General features: G+C 37.2%; 1 protein-coding gene across 1 annotated transcript in view; it reads right to left on the bottom strand.

The window, feature by feature from the left end:
• Positions 1 to 2,799: 2,799 nt before the first annotated feature.
• PTPN3 (protein tyrosine phosphatase non-receptor type 3) overlaps positions 2,800 to 19,637 on the bottom strand; it is a 274,552-nt gene continuing 257,714 nt past the window's right edge. Inside the window, exons 24-27 of the mRNA XM_084619614.1 lie at positions 17,496 to 17,624; positions 11,800 to 11,945; positions 9,254 to 9,389; positions 2,800 to 4,244 (exon numbers count right to left, since the gene is read on the bottom strand). Of these exons, the coding sequence (XP_084475740.1) occupies positions 4,167 to 4,244; positions 9,254 to 9,389; positions 11,800 to 11,945; positions 17,496 to 17,624 (489 nt within the window). The 3' untranslated portion in view covers positions 2,800 to 4,166. The remainder of the gene's footprint in view (positions 4,245 to 9,253; positions 9,390 to 11,799; positions 11,946 to 17,495; positions 17,625 to 19,637) is intronic.

Genomic DNA, 19,637 nt, shown 5'->3' with positions numbered 1-19,637 from the left:
TTATTAAATTATTACATTTGGAATAAAACAAACACAGTTCACTATTGTTTCAGTGCTTCTGTTCTTTCAAAACAATGTACTGAATATTTCATAGAAAGGAAAAAATTAGATGTATGGTAAGAGAAATCAGATGTACGATCAAATATATTGCTGAACAATTAAGGTACATTTTAATTACACATAATTGAGTACAAAGCTCTACTGGCAAGGTTACTGGCAACAAAATCAAAGAATTTGTGGGGATATTTTGGCACTATGGTGCAATATGGTATATTTATGGTCTGTCTAACCAGTACTCTGTTAGAAGTATGTAATCTTAGCTATCTTTTCTTTTTGGTTATATTTTAACTGGATTAGCCATACTATACTAAAGGGATACTTGGGTTTATGGCACCATTTTTATTTTCAGAATATGGTGAAATCTGCCACTCTTACTACAGCTATGGAACATCACATGTAGGGCTCTGTAGTGCTCCTTTGACAAAATTCTGGAGACACTTGTAACAGGCATTTTGGTTTACTTGAGTAGCAAATATAAAGCTACTTTGGTTTAAAGTTTACCTTTCCAAGTTCAGAAGAATAAATATTAGTACTTTTTCCAGTGGACAAGAATAGATAAGGCCTATTTTTTTCCACGCTATGAATTTGGAGTACTATACTATTTTAATTATTTGACTGTATACTAACAAGAAAAAATGAGGTAAGCATGCTTGTGGTGGTTTATATGGACTCTTGATTTCACAGCATCTCCTTTTACTCGTCTACTTCACCCTGGCACGTGAGTATTTTAGGGATTAAGAGCCTAACTCCTACTAATAATCAAGTAATTATTATATGCATATACAATTACCCACACATCTTGCTAAAGTTTATTCAATTGTGACAAAAACATCAGAGTTGAAAAGACCTTTCCAGTTATTATGCTTCTGTTACAAGATCAAATTTTAAGGTTTATACAACCCAGGTCAAAATCACTACTCATTTGATAAAAGGAAGGCATTCATTCCCCAAAGGCCCATGTTGGGCACTTAAAAAAAAAGGAAAAAAGAGGGAAAGAAAGGCTAACTGTACATGTGCAAAACCCAGCAAGACTGTGAAATAGAAGTAGACAAACTACTGGTTAATTTTCAGATTAAGATTTGCTCTTTTGATCTTAAAAAGTATACTAATTACAGAAATTATCAACTTGTCTTTTTAAACAGCTGTTTCAAGTGAATACTACAGCAGGTATCAGTGCCTTATATGTTCTCTGAGAATCCAAGTATTAATTGAAGAAATTCAAAATAAAAATCCAGTCTTTTCTCTAGATCTACCAGACCAAAAAGGAAAAGCTTTATATAGCAAAATATGATTACTCACTTTTAACATTACATGTACATTAACGTATAAGGCAAAACTGTACAGCACTGCTGGAAGATACTGGAGTTATGTACTGGAAATAACTTATTGCATTTTGGGAAGTACATTATATGCTTGACACAATAAAGAGGAGCATGACTAGTGGCAGAAACACATTAACCTCCTGGAACACAAGTAGGCTAAAAATAATAAAATATTTTAAGGAATCAAATGTATACCACAAGGGAGTCTCTCAATCTTCTCATACTGTTCTCTTATACTCTTCTCCACTTCTTTTCTGGCTCCTGTCACACTATCACTTGCCAGTAAGATTAACTGTAAGCAGCACTTCTTCTCAAGGACCTGGAGGGCGAGGGTGGGGGAGGAGGCAGTGCTACTTCTGAAAGTGCTGAGTGGATGCAAAGGGGACTAAAGACATAATAAAAGGAAACCTCCTGACAGTGAATCAGATGGGAGATACGGCTCTTTTAGTGCTTTGAGCCTTCTGCAGGTGCCAAATTTCCAGTAATGCAGCAGCAACAATTTTTAACACTAACAGTCCTGTATTATAAGGATAATAATAATAGATAATTTGCACATATATAGCACTTTTTCATGTGTTTTTTCCGAAGTGCTTTACAAAGGTAATAAGCACAAGCAGCCCCATTTTATATATGGGGTAACTGAGGCACAAAGAGGTTAAATGACTTGCCACAGTCAAAGCAAAATAGTATCAGAATCTGGGCTAGAAACACTCTCTTGAATTCTAATCCATGCCTAATCCACCAGATAATAGTGGTTCAGTATACAATAAGCACCAATTCAAGCTACATCTTGAATAGCATATTTGAAAGAATATGAAAAACTACTCACCCTTCAACCGATACATATTAGCTAGGCTGCCATATAACCCCATTTGTTCTGAATAGCACGAACGTCTTGACTAAAGAAAAGTACCAAAAAACTCCCTCCCTCCAACTACGACTAATGATGTAATCTCCAAGAAGGGACCAATCTGTACAACAGAAGGGTGAGTGATCTAGAATGAACTACACCTGCTTTCAAACCATCTTCTTCTGAAAAAAAGTCTCTTGGATGTCAAAGATTGCAGCATATCCAGGTGTAGAAGTTTCTATAAAATAATCTGTTGTCAAATACAAATGATAGCATTCATAAGACAAATTATAGTTCTAAAATGTGTATGTATATAGGTGTATGTATATATATGTGTATAGATATAAAAAGAGAAAATTAGATTTTTTTTCTTTTTTTTTTTTTACACACATATAAACATCTGGCTTATATGTCCAATATAAATTTTAGACAACTTTCCTTATTTAGAACGAATCTTTAAATAACAGAATTATATACAATCCCATAGAACTTTTTTTTTTAAAATTAACACACTATTCACAAATGCAGAATTATCTAGGACAATCAAAAAGTGTATTCAGAATAAATTAATGTCATACAATTGTGGTTATATTGTTCAGAAAGTCCAATTCTTCCCTTTGAAATGAAACTGAGACCACTGTACCTTAGGGTGAATTATTTAGCAATGCACAAATTCTCTCTCTTTATGTAGAAGTCTTCATATGAACTTAATTGCATTTATACAAAGGAAAGAAATATGAAAGAGGCACCTCACACTATTGCATTCCACTGAATTAGAATAAAATTTCTATTGAATGGCAATGAAGTCAATGTTTTATCATCTGAACACTAGTAGCCTCTGTGTCCTTGCAAGTTTTACACCTTGAGTTAGCAGCAACATGTTTAATAGGTTCAGTAGTACATTTTTTCTGATACTGGATTGGGCCAGTTTGCATTTATAGTAAGCCAAAGCATTTAGCAGTTGGTGTGCAATATTAATCCACTCCTGCATGTGAGAACTAATAAATACACTGGGAAACAAAGACAAATGAGACTTAAACCTTTAGTTTAAATGTTTTCAGTCTATAAAGAGAAAAACCACAAGAGAAAACAGTGAAATTAAGTATAAACAGGAAGTACCATATCAGGGTGCAAAGGAGCAGCGCGGAAGAGGCTACAGAAAATAGGTAAACTATTGAAAGGTCAAAAAAACGGGAAATTCAAGCTGTGTAAGATCTCAATAAAACCTGCAAAGCAACATTAGTTTGCGTGTCAGGTATGCTATATTTGATTTATTAAAAGTTTATTAGTATAACCGGCATATTTGCAATCAGATTGATGGGAGTTAATTCTTTAATTGCTCTGGCTCTTAATGGACATGTTTGGGGTTTAGCCCTTGGCGTTCTATTTATGTAAAATGTTTGACAAACCTCTATGAACCAAATAATATGACCAACTCTACTTTGTATATCAATATTTTGGTCCCAGTTTTGCAAGGTGTTGAGCATTCTACTCCCATGGACTTCAATAGGAGATGAAGACACTCAATGCCTCATTAACTGGGGCACTTTTTTTTTTTTTCATTAATACTGCTGGTTTTCCTTTTGTATTTTAGAATGGTAAACACCAGAGTTAAAATAAATTCTAAAGGAAAACTTGTTTTTACAGCAGTAAAAGATGCAGGTTATGTACTAAAGTTTCCTTGATTATTTCTTTTCAGTATGTATATAATGCATATTATGCACAACTACTCTCATATACATATATACATGTCTTCTATATACTGTACATGATTTAGTAATCCTCTACAGAAATTTAAAGTGCCACAGCTCACATGTGCTCATCTGACTTCCCATGCGCTTTTGATGAATTCTCTAGTCACTTACAGAAATGAGACCCTTGCTTTATGACAACCAGTGTTTTTAGAAGATGAAATTAATCCTTTCACAGGTGTACTAACTGGAATCCAGTGGTCGAACTAATCCTTCCTTGTAAACACGAAGAATAGCTTCACACACGAACTTGTACTGACTCTGTATAATTAAAGAAAGAATGAGCAAAAATATTAATGGTCAGTCACATCAGTTATAAGCTATTGATTACAGTGTAGTAATGAATACTAACTAAACATTGTAAACTATCTTCAGCTTTACTGCCACCTGTGGCATTGAAACATGGGCAGGAGAAGAGGACAGATACAAAGACAGATAGAAAAAATAAAAAATATTACAGTCCCCCTCAGTGGAGATATGTGCAGAAATTACATTCCCGTAAATGCCAAACGTTGTATAGTGTGAATTTTTACCTCAGATGCAAGCATGAGTCTCCTGGTAACTTTAATGGGTACAAGGTCCAAACATCCAAGAGGCAAGATTTAGCCAGAAGGAAAGTCTAAATGTATGCATCTGATTCCTTAGCACACACAGATATTTAAATGGAAGCTAATTTGTTTGAAATACTTTCTTTCATATATTTTATCTATGCTGTAATTTGTACTGATATTAATTGATCATTTAAATGATAGCAATTTATCCATTCCTTTAATATACATTACTTGAGTCCTCAAAGCATGCAAACTAAAATAAGGGAAATGCATTAAACAGTTTCTTAATTTAACAAATGGAAGGTGGCGAAGTACTTCACGTCTTTCATTTAAAATGCTTAAACAAATGGTTTTATCTTCCAAACTATGTCAGTACTGCTGCACAAGTTGAAATTGATTTAGTTCAGTTTTGCACAGACAGGGTACAAACTTTTGAGAGAGAACTCTGAACTATGACAGCCACCCTCCTTTTACCTCATCACCCCCAACATTTTGAATCCTATAGCACTTTGGAATGTTTTTATAGTGAAGTACTTTACAAATGATATTAGAGTCTTTTTCCTGTTAAAGAGCTTCTAAGAAATAGACCATTAAACGAATTTCTATTTTTTCCATAATCATCTTCTCTGTACCAGACATTCATTAAAAATACTTGAGTCCCTTTCTGAACTGGGAATATCATGTCCTCTTGTTGACAAATTGGAGCCATATAAGTTCCAAAACATACTTAACCTGAAGCAAAATATTGATGGCTAATGTAAAAGCCTGAGAATATGGGATCTCAATAAAAATTCAAGAGAGCTTTATAGTAGCACTAGAAAGTGAGACCAAGTTACACATATTTTTGCTTTCTCAGAAGGGGCTTCAAGTATCCAAAATATAAACTCTCCCCAGCAACTCAAGTGTGATATGCCTAGAGGATTTTAGGTCCCAGAAGTGCGAGTATGTATTAACTCCTTCATTTTGAGCCACACCTTTTTTTAACCCGCCGCCCTACATTCTCATGTTGATTGCAATGGGGTGTTTGGCAGTAGCTTATATTAATCCCTCCCCCTCCAAAAAACTTTAAGGTTTAGCATTGCTCCTAGACCCATCCAGCCTGAGGAGGAGTGAAGGTCCTGCAGTTGTATTTAGGCCTCAGTTTTCAATATGTTATCATTGTTCATTACCTGATGAGTAACTATTTTCCTGTGCTTTACAAAATTGGCTAAAATTTACAGGAACTCTTGGGGATGTAAGTTGGCATTTTCATGTCATCCCCCTCCCCCAACTCTCTGTCAACTACTCCCACCTCAAATATCGATTTGCTCTTATGACTGTGATGTTTGTTGTTCTGTTTACACTGGTTAATTACTTTGACTTTTCCTTCATTGAGAGTCATTTCCATATTTCACTGCTGCCTGCACAAGTCAACTGTGATATTTAACTCCCTGCTTTATTACTTCTGTTAACTCCATTGTGTAAGCAACTTATTTAGAAATAAGATTGGATGTTTCATCATTGATTCCCATGATGCAGACAGTGACTACTTATTTTCCTTGCCATTGGTTGCGTTCTGATTACTCACTCAACTGTGTTCTCCTGCCCTCCATTGAAACACTCCCAAGGTTAGCTTTTTTAAAAAATTGTGACTCTAGGCATAGCAGTCATTGTCAAACCTGATTGTAAGACTTCATCTTCTTTAATGGATTGCTACCCCTTCTACGCTCATCACCAGGCAACCTCACGGGTTTAATAGGCTGAGTCAGCATAACAACTTTTTCTTCTTCGGGGGTCATATAGTAGAGGAGGACTAAAGAAAATCCACTGGCCTGCCACCCATTTAACAATTCCCTGTTATGAAGCAGCCTAGCAATCCTTCTTGCTAAATCTCTCCCTAAAGTCTTAAAGTAATCAATTAAATAATCATTATCTCAAGAAAGTTACTCATTTCTGAAAATTTTCACCTATACCCTCCCTCTTTTTGTGACCAGTCTGCTGTAGCCAAACTGTAATTCTCTTTTGCCTCACTATCTACTTGAACATATCTGCTTTGAACACAGAGTGCTATACAAATTCAAAGTGCTTTGAAAATATTCTGATGTGGGGCTCCCTCAGGCTCTCCTCTTGAAGCTATTCCACTGTGGATACAGTTAAAGTCATTGGAGCAGGGAGACTGGATCTTGAGTCTCCCAAACTCCAAGGTGAGTACTCTAACCACCAGACTGCAGAGTCATTCTCGTGCTTCTTCTCTCTCCCAGCGCAATGACTTTTTAACTTATCACAGTAGAACAGCTTCAACCAGAGAGATTGAAGAAGAAACAATAAAATATCCCAAAGCCCAGTGGTTAGAGTATTCACCTGGGAGGTGGCAGATACCAGTTCAAATCCCTTTCTCCCTCAGGTAGAGGGGGACTTGAACCAGGGTCTCCCACATCCTGAGTACTTTAGCCACTGGGCTAAAAGTTACAACAGAGATCCTCCTCCTCCTCTCCCTGCAACTGTTGCCTTTGTGTGAGATTGCCTATGGGTGCCTGATTCAGCAGGCAACCTTTAAGTATGCTTACTAGGTTGGGCCCTGCAGGTGTGTTAGGTGGAAGAACTCCTGTCTTCCCCAGATTTATGCTGTGGCTTTGGTGTCTGGATGTGCTGAAGTGTGCATGCGCAGAGGCAGGGACATATGGACTTAAGGAACTTTTACTGAAAAAAATTAGGCTCCAGCAATTTTAGGCACTTATAGGGTTTAGCAGCAACTGAGTGGGGGTTTTGTGAGCCCCAATGGGGCCTGATTCTGGGATCCAGGCACCTAAAGTGGCAGTTACACACCTAGCTCCTTTTACATAGCTAGCCCCAAATTTCTTGCACTGGGGCTAGACCTCAGAGGACTCCGGCTGAAGACCCAATTTGGGAAATCTGATTTACTGACTTGAAATGTTTTGGGCATGTCCTTCCTACCTCAGAAAAGGACAAATAAAACTTTTATTTAATCCTCATGAGAGAAAGCACTTGTGACTTTTTTTTTTTTTAAAACAGGTACTTAAAATTAACGAACACAACAATTTTGGCTTTTTATCTCTTTGTGCTTTAGTTCCTGATCTGTCACATGGGATTAATATCAGCACCTAATCTGACAAAGGTGTTGTGAAAATAAATACATTAATGCTTCTGAAACACTCAGATGAGTGCCACAAAATGGCACACAAGGAATTAATAATTTTGTATTCAGAGCAGCGGTTGGGTGGTGTGCCATTAGTAAGGCTTGGGGCCACATACGGAATGAGAAGGATAAAAATAAGGGTTCACTGCATGAGGCAGGTGTCCCATGGAAAAAAATAGTATATAATCATGTAATTGAAGACTATCATAATGAATATGCCCAAAGGAGTAGAATTAAGGTTGCAAAGGCAAACTTAATCTTGGCATTTCCTAATTTTTGAGGGCTCAGTTTTGCAATCTTAACATTCTTTTAACACAGTTTTTTGGATCCAATAGAATAATTACTCTGGTGAATCACACAGCCTGCTCTTAAGGTCGTTAACTCATTACTAAGTAGAGTTTACACCTCTTCATCAGTTAGCTTCCTCTTTCCTTTGCTTGAATGAGAACTGTGAGGCATTTTCTGTGTCATTCCTTCTGAAGTTCCAAGAGATATAAAGTGCCAAATTCAACTGTCATCTTTGTGGGTTTAAATCCCTGTACTCCACTTTAGTTCAAGACACTTACTGCTTTGTAAACAAGCACATTGTTCTCATTCCACCTGACATCCAGATCTTGTTACCAATAATTAATCTCCTCCCTTGTTCAAGAAAGTGGGACCTATACTCCTCCATTCCTAATATTTTCAATGGCAACATATTCATTTCTAAAGACCGCTCAAAACTGCTTCTTGATTTTCAAAATTCTCTGCTGCTTACTCTTTCCCCTCTCCCCCCAACCTAGGCCTCCTTCTGATTCCTGCCTTTGACTCTTCAAAACTGGAATGGTGGTGAGTTTTGTTTGTTTTGTTTTTTAAACCTGTGCTGTTCCATCAGAATTTTCCCTAAGGCTATGTCTACACTACAGGTTATGTTGGCATAACTTATGCCGCTCAGGGGTGTGAATAAACAACCCTGAGTGACATAAGTTACACTGGTATAAATGCCAGTGTGAACAGTGCTATGTCGGTGGGAGAACTTCTCCCACTGACATAGCTACTGCCTCTTGTGGAAATGGTTTTATTATGCTGATGGGAAAGCTCTCTCCTGTTGGCATAGAGTGTCTTCACCTGACACACTGCAGACACCCCCCCAGTCACTTTTCTTTTTAAACCACACCTGAAAAAATCTTCCTTTTCTTTTTAGTTTATGAAAGGCTCTCTGTAATGTTCTCTGTTAAGGATGAAATTTACAAACTAAATTATATTTTAAATGTTTGCATATAATATGTTGTATAAGAGATATATACAAAACTGACTCAAAGTTCATTCTAGTTTCCTACTTGCTAGTTACGAAAATGGATGTGTCTTTAAAGGGCAAGATAGGAAGTAAGTTTAAACATTTACAAATAATTGAAGCACACAACTCACAAGCAGGGCTGTCCTTTCTGAAAAGGTTAATTTATGTTTTCAGCTAATGCAATATAAAAATAATTGAAAATCATGCAAACAACTAAATCAGCTTTATGTGAAGAACCCATGTTTCTCTATGTTAATGAAACAAAGAGCATGCAAAATGCATAAGGGACTCCCTCTCCTTAACTTACTGATGTTTGCACCATCATAGCTCGCTGGTCTCGCATTTTTCGTACAATATCCAGTGGATAAACCGGTTGGTTTCTTTCAATTAAGCACATAGCTGTTTCCATAGTGACCAATACACCAGTGCGGCCTATTCCAGCACTACAAAATGTAACAGAACCCCCCCAATAAAATTAATAGGCTTTTGCCATGCACTGAATACATATCACAGACTAACATTAAAACACTCTACATACCTGTAGGAATAAAAGCCACACAGTTTAAAAGTAAGAATAGAACACAATGTATATTTTTAGGACAACATAAGCAACATTTTCTTTATACAACTGCAAGAAAACATTTTAACATAAATAAAAAGAAAATTCTAGAAAAAATAAAACCATAAGTTTAAGAAAATGACTTTAAAATTGTTATAATTTTTACAAAATGATATATTGTTTTTTAGATTTTATTTAAAATCAACCTTTAGACTGAAAAGTGAAAAGAAGAACTGATTGATTGTTTTTTAGGGCTACACAAAAAAGGACTTTGAGGTTAAATTCATTATATAACTATTAAAAAGTGGGGCTGTAAAGCGATTAAAAAATTAATCATGATTAATCGCATTGTTAATAATGGTATACCATTTATTTAAATATTTTTGGATGTTTTCTACATTTTCAAATATATTGATTTCAATTACAACACAGACTACAAAGTGTACAGTGCTCACTTTATTTTTTATTACAAATATTTGCACTGTAAAAAACAAAAGAAATAGCATTTTTCAATTCACCCAATACAAGTACCGTATCATGAAAGTTGAATGTACAAATGCAGAATTATGCACAAAAATAACTGTATTCAAAAATAAAACAATGTAAAACTTTAGAGCCTGTAAGTCCACTCAGTCCTACTTCTTGTTCAGCCAATTGCTCAGACAAACACATTTGTTTACATTTGCAGGACATAATGCTGCCGGCTTGTTTACAATGTCACCTGAAAATGAGAATAGTCGTTTGCATGGCACTGTTGTAGTCAGTGTCACAAGATATTTATGTGCCAGATGCGCTAAATATTCATCTGTCCCTTCATACTTCAACCGCCATTCCAGAGAACATGCATCCATGCTGATGACGGGTTCTGCTTGATAACGATCCAAAGCACTGCGGACTGACGCATGTTCATTTTCATCATCATGAGTCAGATGCCACAAGCAGAAGGTTGTTTTTCTTTTTTGGTGGTTCTGTAGTTTCTGCATCAGAGCGTTGCTCTTTTAAGATTTCTGAAAGCATGCTCTACATCCCGTCCCAATCAGATTTTGGAAGGCACTTCAGATTTTTAAACCTTGGGTTGAGTGCTGTAGCTATCTTTACAAGTCTCACATTGGTACCTTTTTTGCGTTTTGTTAAATCTGCAGTGAAAGTGTTCTTAAAACGAACAACATGTACTGAGTCATCATCCGAGATTGCTATAACATGAAATATATGGCAGAATGTGGGTAAAACAGAGCAGGAGACATACAATTCTCTCCCCAAGGAGTTCAGTCACAAGTTTAATTAACATGTTTTTTTTTCCAATGAGCATCATCTGGATGGAAGCATGTCCTCTGGAATGGTGGCTGAAGCATGAAGGGGCATACGAATGGTTAGCATACCTGGCATGTAAATACCTTGCAATGCCGGCTACAAAAGTGCCACGCAAACGCCTGTTCCTCACTTTCAGGTGACATTGTAAATAAAAGTGGACAGCGTTATCTCCGATAAATGTAAACTAACTTGCTTGTCTTAGTGATTGTCTTAGTGATTTGGCTGAACAAGAAGTAGGTCTGAGTGGATTTGTAGGCTCTAAAGTTTTAAATTGTTTTGTTTTTGAGTACAGTTATGTAACAAAAAAAATCTACATTTGTAAATTACACTTTCTTGATAAAGAGATTGCACTACGGTATTTGTACGAGGTGAACTGAAAACTACTATTTCTTTTGTTTATAATTTTTACAGAGCAAATATTTGTAATAGAAAATATTAATAAAAAGTGAGCACTGTACACTTTGTATTCTGTGTTGTAATTAAAATCAATACATTTGAAAATATAGAAAAACATCCAAAAATATTTAATAAATTTCAATTGGTATTCTATTGTTTAACAGTGCGATCAAAACTGCGATTAATCACGATTAGTTTTTTGAGTTAATCATGTGAGTTAACTGCAATTAATCGACAGCTCTATTAAGAAGTATTAAGTTGCTTATTACATTAAACAACAATTATTGGTGTCAGATGGTCATATAATCGAGCAATTTAACCAGAAAGTTTAATCATGAACACAATGGAATAGTAAAGAAACCCAACCCCTTAGATACAATACCGTAACTTTTGTCTCCATTGGATGAGTGCTCACTGACTGATAGGCGTATAGCCTTACGATTTCACCTTTATTTCAAGGAATTTGCTGCCCTGCAGGGTGCATACTATTGAATAATGTATAAAATGACACTTCATTTCTACAGGACAGATGGAATACTAAATCTCTAGGACTCCATCCAATGTAACAGAACTTTTATTTAAAGTACCTGCAATGAACAAGGACCGGTTCATTCTCTACTCTCTTTGGCCTCATACAGGTGACAAACTCCAAAAAGTCCCTGGAGTCATCAGGAACACCATGATCAGGCCAAGCAACATACTGGAGATGGGTGATGGTGTGCTCTTCCTCTGTCTGAAATGCAATTGGTAGTGTCACCATATCTCACTCAGTATTGTAATAGCTTTACTTAAGTTCATTGGACAAATGCAATTTGTTTCATAATAAACATACCTAGGCAGCACAAGGCTCCACAGCCTATACAACAGGCTGCAAGATTTTCTAACGAAATGTTTTCTTATTAAAAAACAGTAAAATACGTGATTCTTGGAGAACAAAGTTTAAAAATAAACGTAGGTGTTTAATAAGATCATATTTACTATATATAGCTCCTTTGAGCCCAAAATATTTCAAAATGCTTTACCATTTATACTTTGGGAACAGTAATTCCAGCAAAGAAATGCAGCCATCTCTGAAGTAACACATGGCAACAGCTATGTACAGCAATATTACACAATAGTTTAGATTAGAAAGGAGGAAATACCTGCTGAAATTGCAGAAGAAATTTACAGGCAGAATGCAATTACCAGATTTGAAATTTGGTCTGGACTCGGAGGTTAAACACCCCTCCGTCATGCAAAAAATGCCATAGGATCTTTAATGATTAAGTAGCATAGACCTCTGCTTACATTTCATCCAAAAGAAGGTATCTGCAGCAGCATCTGCCAACACCACACTGGGATGTTGGTTTAATACTGACACCGATGGAACAGTGCCACCTGCAAAATTGTTATCACTATCTACAGCACACTAGGTCTTCCCTCCAAATACTGACCCAGTGCAAGCCTTCTGACCTTGTGAGATTTAATGGGATTACACTACAAAGTAATAGGGCTGCGGACCAGTTCTAAATTTGTTTTCCCCTTCATAGTCATCATACATCTTATACACTACACAAAGGAGAAATGTTAAATAATGTACGTCTATTTGTGGCTTGGTCAGAACACAAGCGCATATATTTGCTATCTATGATTCCTGTTAACAGGACAGATTGTGTACAGTATATACTGATAGGTTAGAGAAATTATGAATGAATTATGTTTATACTGCCTGTGGAAGCACTTGATTCTGTGACATGAAAATGTTAATTAGTTGAGAAATTCTATTGTACAAGTTTCAGAGTAGCAGCCGTGTTAGTCTGTACCCATAAAAAGAAAAGGAGTACTTGTGGCACCTTAGAGACTAACGAATTTATCTGAGCATAAACTTTCATGACCTACAGCTACAGCATCCGATGAAGTGAGCTGTAGCTCACAAAAGCTTATGCTCAAATAAACTTGTTAGTCTCTAAGGTGCCTCAAGTCCTCCTTTTCTTTCTATTGTACAAAGGGCTCTTTCATTTAATTAAAACTAAGGAAAGCCATGTACTAGAAACTACTTCATTTTCTTAACTTCCTGTTGATTCTCAACATGCAAAAGCAACTCCTCTTAACACAATCATCTTCACATGCAAATGCGTTCCAGTGACTGACTCATTTTGCTTTATTTGCATACAAACAGCTGTCAACATATGCATGGGGCATGATTTAAAAAACACTAGTTTTATAACAAGTCTTTGGTCCATATTACATTTAACTTTTTAAACTAGACTGTTTTGCAGTGGCTAGACTGGAAAAAATGAGCGGTGATATTCCCCCAAGCTCTAATATATCACCATGCCAAAATGAAATGCCACTCACAGAGACTGTGAAAAATCTTCATAATATGGTCAACCCTCTTTCTTCCATATTTTTAGTAACAGTGAAATAGTTAACTATGCTGACATTTCAGTGTTCATCATTAAGCTCAACATTAACACTCAAATGAGAAGAATGCTGCTCTCACACTCAGGATATCATTGTATGAGTTCATACTCGGGTCACATTTTAAGTTCGCTACGTTTTTTCTGATGGGCACACACAAGCATCTTTTTACGGTATCAAACATTATGAGCTGAAATTGTAAAAGGACTGAGTGGCTACAACCACCTCAATTCCTTGAATTGCCTGACTTTGATGCCATAGTGAGCTTGCTCAGTACCTTGACAGGTGCAGGTATTAGATCCAGTATCATTTCTAGGGACCAGGCATGTAGAATAGAACCTCTATTGCCTAGCAAAGTGGGCTCAAGACATGAAAGTCCTATACTCTGCGCTGAAGTCCTGGGAATGAGTTTCTTTCAGGCAGAAGAAATGGTATGTATATACATCCCCCGCCAGGAACACAGAATGGTATGAAATATCCTGGCATAAATCCTTGAAGGCAAGGCCTCAACAATGATGATCAAAAGGCCCAGGGACCCAAGTTCCAGAGTAAATCCTAAATGTGCACCAATGTAAACGAACACTAACCAGCTAGCTAACTATAACACACTGGAAACGAGGTGAGTTTGGGATCAACTCCCCAGAAATCACTCTAGGAGCTGAGAGGAAAGGTCTTTATATCGACAGCTTGACTTGGGGTGTCAGAAAGGAACTGGGACAGATGGACAAGCATGGTCCTTTTATAGCCTCAGTTCTGAATTGTTTGTTGCCACAAGGTGCAGCTAAGTTGGTCTCTTGATCACTGCTTTCTAGAATGGTGCCAAAACTCTGCAAAGCCAGTCAAATCCCATAAGGGGAAGTATGCAGAAGCCACCCCAAGGAAAAAAGCCCACACACGTTATAATAGTTTTCTTCTGACAACTTAGGGGAGTTCACCCTCAGTGCCTCAAAGAGATGAGGTAGAACAGCGATTACATATATTATGGATAGAACAGTTTTGTTCTCATTAACTGGAGAAGCTAGCGTGCATTTGAATCATAGCACTCAGGCTAGATGAAACTTTGACTCATTCTAAAACAAGCCAGGGAGTCTGTGGTGTGATCTTAGGTGTTCAATAAAGATTCCAGGCTGAATCATATGTGTGAGTGCTGAAGGGACACATTATTGAGGCACCTGGAGACAGCTAAACAAAATTCAATAGCATTTTGAGTGGTTTTTTAGATTTAAATAATGAACGTATTACTCATCACAAATTAAGGCTTGAATGTGCTAGGAGCTGCATTTTTAATAGCTCATAGACATCAAGTACAATGAGCAAGCACATTACATAAGATCTCTCTAGAATAAGAGCACACTAGTCCATCAAGACTACTTCTGTTGTTGCAAGTGTTGGATCATATTAAAGAAGTTCTGTATTAAAATCACAAATGAGTTTGATTCCCCATAGTTTAAATTCCAGGGTATTACTAATTAAGAGGTCTCTTGGTTTTTGGTACTGTTTCTCTCCCTCTCTGTGTGAAACTTGCAAGCTGCTAATTGTGTTAGTACATTCTAAGACTGAGTCTGTTCTCAAAGCAATTCACACAGAGAGAGACTCAAAGCAATACTCTGTAACAACAGAAACAGCACCCAGAGACTCCCCACCCTTTTGTTGTATTAACAATTGTGATTAAAATAGAGATAGAGGATGTATGTGGATGGATGCTTGGTGTGGATAATAACTGAATGATCAGGGAGGTGCCAGCCTAAGAATGCAGTGTCCATCGGCTAAAGGCGGCGTCAAGTGGAAATAACCAGAGGACCCCCACCCCCCGGAGGGCAGACTGGAATCCACTCAACAGCCTCAAGAATGGGAGAACCAAAGAACAAGAAAACATCTAGCAGCACGGAGCTGTCAGGAATGTGCTATCTGCTGATTGATTCAGCAACAGCATGATGAAGCAATTCCCACAGACTGGCATAGGAAGAAATTCCTATAAAAATGGACTCTAGAAAGTGAGAACTTTGGGGTCTGATTCTGCAAACCAACTTCCAGGAGCATCAGCTGTGCATCTGACAAGGCCCTGCTCCCTCCTCATGTCCAGGCCACCTGGCCAGTGGCTTGGCATGAGCACTTCTGAGGCTGGTAACTATGATAACAGCCTTGCAGAACCTGTGTGTGTGTGTGAATGAATGTGTGAATAAATATGAAATTGAATGGAATGTTATAGCTATAACTAACTGCTTACTATGATTCTTTCTGTATTCACAATAAATGTGGTATTTTGCCTTTTCCCCTTTAATAAGATCCTGCTGGTTTTTATTTTATTGGTGTAACACAAGCATCTTCAGTTTTCTGTTCTTTGCTCTATTCTTTCCTAAGGACCAATGTACTCCTTTGTTAAATATCCCAGTGTTCCTCAAACTTCATTATCTTAGTTACCCTTTTTTATCCTCCTTTTCAAACAGTTGTGACTTTTTCTGATGTGCTCTCCTAAGATTTTGATTCAAATTTTTAATGTTTTATCACAATAAATATTCACTTTTCAGAATGCCCCCATTTACACGTCTCCCTTCCTGTCAATAAGTCCAAACTCTACTATGCTTAATCTATTTTCCTAGCTTAAATCTCAGAATAAATTTCATTCCTGTATGCCCAATACCACCTACTTTGGTTGCAGTAGCCTGTTACTCCATTTAAACTCTCACAAATTGATTGTATTACTTATCTGGCTTTGGGTTTTTCCAAAAGTTGACATGGGAGCAATACATACCACTGGTAGTCAGAGGTAACTGAGCTATGTGCATGTGTGTGCATGAAGGCAGGAACACAGCAAACCCCTCTCACAGAGAAGCAAATATGGTTGTGTGCCTGTGCTTCCAACACCTTTTCAAAGCAATAAGGAGGGGCCAGGAGGAACACAAATTCTACACTCTGCAAAGCAATTGGAGCGGTGCAGTTACTTTGGGGAGAAGTAGTCAGATATGTAGCTTGAGGGGCTAGAGATTTAAGATTTTTCTATTTTAATTTGCAAGGTATGATTTCTGGCACTTGAAATTTAATTAAAAAAGCTGGTCAGTATGTGGTGGATTCAGAACTTTGAGAGAGGATGTAAAGATGTCAGAGAGAAAAACGCACTGCAGCTTAAAATTAGAGGTGGACAGGAACCAAGCCCCTCTGTATAAACAAACTCACACTTTCAAGAAGCTTGGATGTGATCTGAATATGAATCTTGCAGTACAAATTCATCTGTAGAAGTGTTTCATGCATTTGACTCTTCCCCTCTTTTCTCCCCTTTCATTACAACAAAATAGCAGCAGCCGCCGAAGGGTACAAAAACCTTGCATAAATTGCAAGTGTTCAAACTGTGCACTCTATGAAGCTGCCTTTTCAGTTTAACAAAACTAATGGAAAAAGATTCACATGATTCTGCAAGGTCCCTCAGTACTACATTACAAGGATTCACCTTTTTCTGCTAATTGCTCTATGGGTGTGTGGCACTGAAGAATTGTCCCAGCCTCTGCTTTTGAATGAGCAAAAATATTATGAAGAAAAAAACCCATATTTTAGCCCTAAATATTTGTTTAGAGTCGGGGGCTGTTGAGCAGCATGGCTGAGTATAATATTGTATAAATACACAATAACTTAATAATAGAATAAGGCTTTATAATTAGTTACTTTTTTAGGCTTTTTTTTTAAAGTAACTCACTAGAAGGATCTTCAGAATTGCATAGTTTTGGGGCATCCCTAAAGAAAATTAATCAAAGTGCACTGGTTCATGTAATACCTATAATATATATACAAGCTGACAATACTTAGCTATATTTTTCACTACAGCAAAACCAAAACAAAGCAACCCCCCTGTCCCCAAAAGCTAAAGGCCACACTATAAAAAAGCACTCACCTCAATATTTGTAATCACCATTTCCCTAAAAACATAGGCAATAGTACAATCTTCAGATTGACATTTGACACGAAAGTTTCCATACTCCATTATATCTGGTGGATCAGGCCAATACTGATGACATTTGGTCTGCAAAGAAAAAAGAAAGTACAAGCCATGAGCTTACAATTAATACATTTTCTCATTTGAACAGGGCATCTATGTGACCCAACTCTCTCTTCCTATGTCAACATTCAGAGAGCTCAGTAATGTTATTTATAACTGTTCTGGTTTGGTTTTGTGTAATGTGTGCATCTGTACTTGAGAACAGCTTGACATGTCGGGCCTGATTCTCCACAGCCTTGTGTCGTCATTTACACCCGTGCAAAGTGCGTACTGAATGCCAAAGTTGTGATCCTCACATTCACTTTGCACAGGGGTCAATGAATGACTACAGCGTACGAGCAGGTGAAAAATTAGGTCCATCACATCTAATGGCATTATTGAACACTTTTAATCCTCAGTGCCTGCTTTCTGAGATTTAAAGCCCCCCACGACCACTGAGCAATCACATTTTTGCTGCTCAGGGGATAATAGCAGAGTTTCTGTAAAAATACAACCCAAGTTTTTGTAGGGTCAGTGAAATTCTGGTTTTACAAAATGTGGTCTGAGCTAACAGATATTTTTAAGTGCTATTTTCTTTTTTTGAAATCTCACAGTAACATATAGTAATTTTTTTTTCAAGTGAACATTTTGAAACAATATCAATTTAATATTACAAATTATGGGTGTACACGGATACAAAAATGGAGACTGGCCTTGAAGACTGGATCAAAATGTCAAACCTCAGTGTTGTTCCCACATAAATTTGAGAATATATATCCATGGGTCAAAATAACTAATTACAAGGAGTTTTTTTTTACTTTAATAATGTGCCATTTTGACCTTAGCATATAGTTTTGCAAGTCTGAGGAGGCATTAAGGTTGGGTGGGCAGTATAAATTAGCGGGATTGCAGTGGGGATTGGCAAGTGGAAGAGAATGCTACATTAGTGAACTCGGATAACAGTTTCTTTGTTTTGGCGAGCAAAAGCACTGCAACTCATTTTAATGAGCTGAAAGTGCTTTTGCCAGGAGTAAGCTGGAACAAGTAATTTAATGTGTGATTTATACTGGAGGGGAAGTTTTCAAAGAGGATACTGATTTTTCATTTGTATGACAAATATCAAGATATTTACTTTTAGTCATGTTTCAGAGTAACAGCCGTGTTAGTCTGTATTCGAAAAAAGAAAAGGAGTACTTGTGGCACCTTAGAGACTAACCAATTTATTTGAGCATGAGCTTTCGTGAGCTACAGCTCACTTCACCCGATGAAGTGAGCTGTAGCTCACGAAAGCTCATGCTCAAATAAATTGGTTAGTCTCTAAGGTGCCACAAGTACTCCTTTACTTTTAGTCATGTTATCCTTTTCCAGATGGTAGGGATGGGGAGTGGAGAGAAACAACATGTATTTGGTCACTATCAAAACTAATTACATCAAAATGTATGTCAGAGGTCAAACAGATTGGAAGGGTTAGAAGTATCAGAAATGAAAGTCTTCAAACATGAGGGATGTTTTTTCAAGAATGTAAAGTACAGATTCTAGAACAGTAATGTCAAATCTTTTCAGCCTGAGGGCCAAGCATATTTCAGTAACATCAAGGGGCCACATTCAATACACTGGGGCAGATTCTCTGCCCTGGTCTGCTCCCTTTGTGTCACTGAGACTTTGCAGAGGGAGTGAAAAACACCTTCAAATCGCTTGCTGGCAATTCTCCCATTATGCCTGGGTTTCCAGCAACCGTAGGCTACACCTTTACGATCAAAAAAGGTGTGACGGGTATTTTTCTGTTTTTGAAGTGATAACTGGGACTTGTATAGATACTAGGCTGCTTTATCTCCTGAGAGTCCTTCATAGCCAGATGGTGGCAAAAGTTAGGACAGGGCAGCAAGGTGAACTGACTGACCCTATTATCCATCACAAAATGTGGCTCAGGGTTGCTTATGAGCCCTTTCCATTTTTGGTTTTCAGATTAATGAGGTGGTGATGGCTTTAGTGCAGTATTTCTCTCCCAAAAATTTCAACTGATTTTTGTTGGTCCTGCTCTAGGCAGATGTCCTAAGC

Source organism: Lepidochelys olivacea (assembly GCF_965140295.1).
Source record: "Lepidochelys olivacea isolate rLepOli2 genome assembly, chromosome: 2".
Taxonomy (NCBI): domain Eukaryota; kingdom Metazoa; phylum Chordata; order Testudines; family Cheloniidae; genus Lepidochelys; species Lepidochelys olivacea.
Note: the sequence above shows the minus strand (reverse complement) of the source record. Positions and strands in the feature narration are given on the sequence as shown.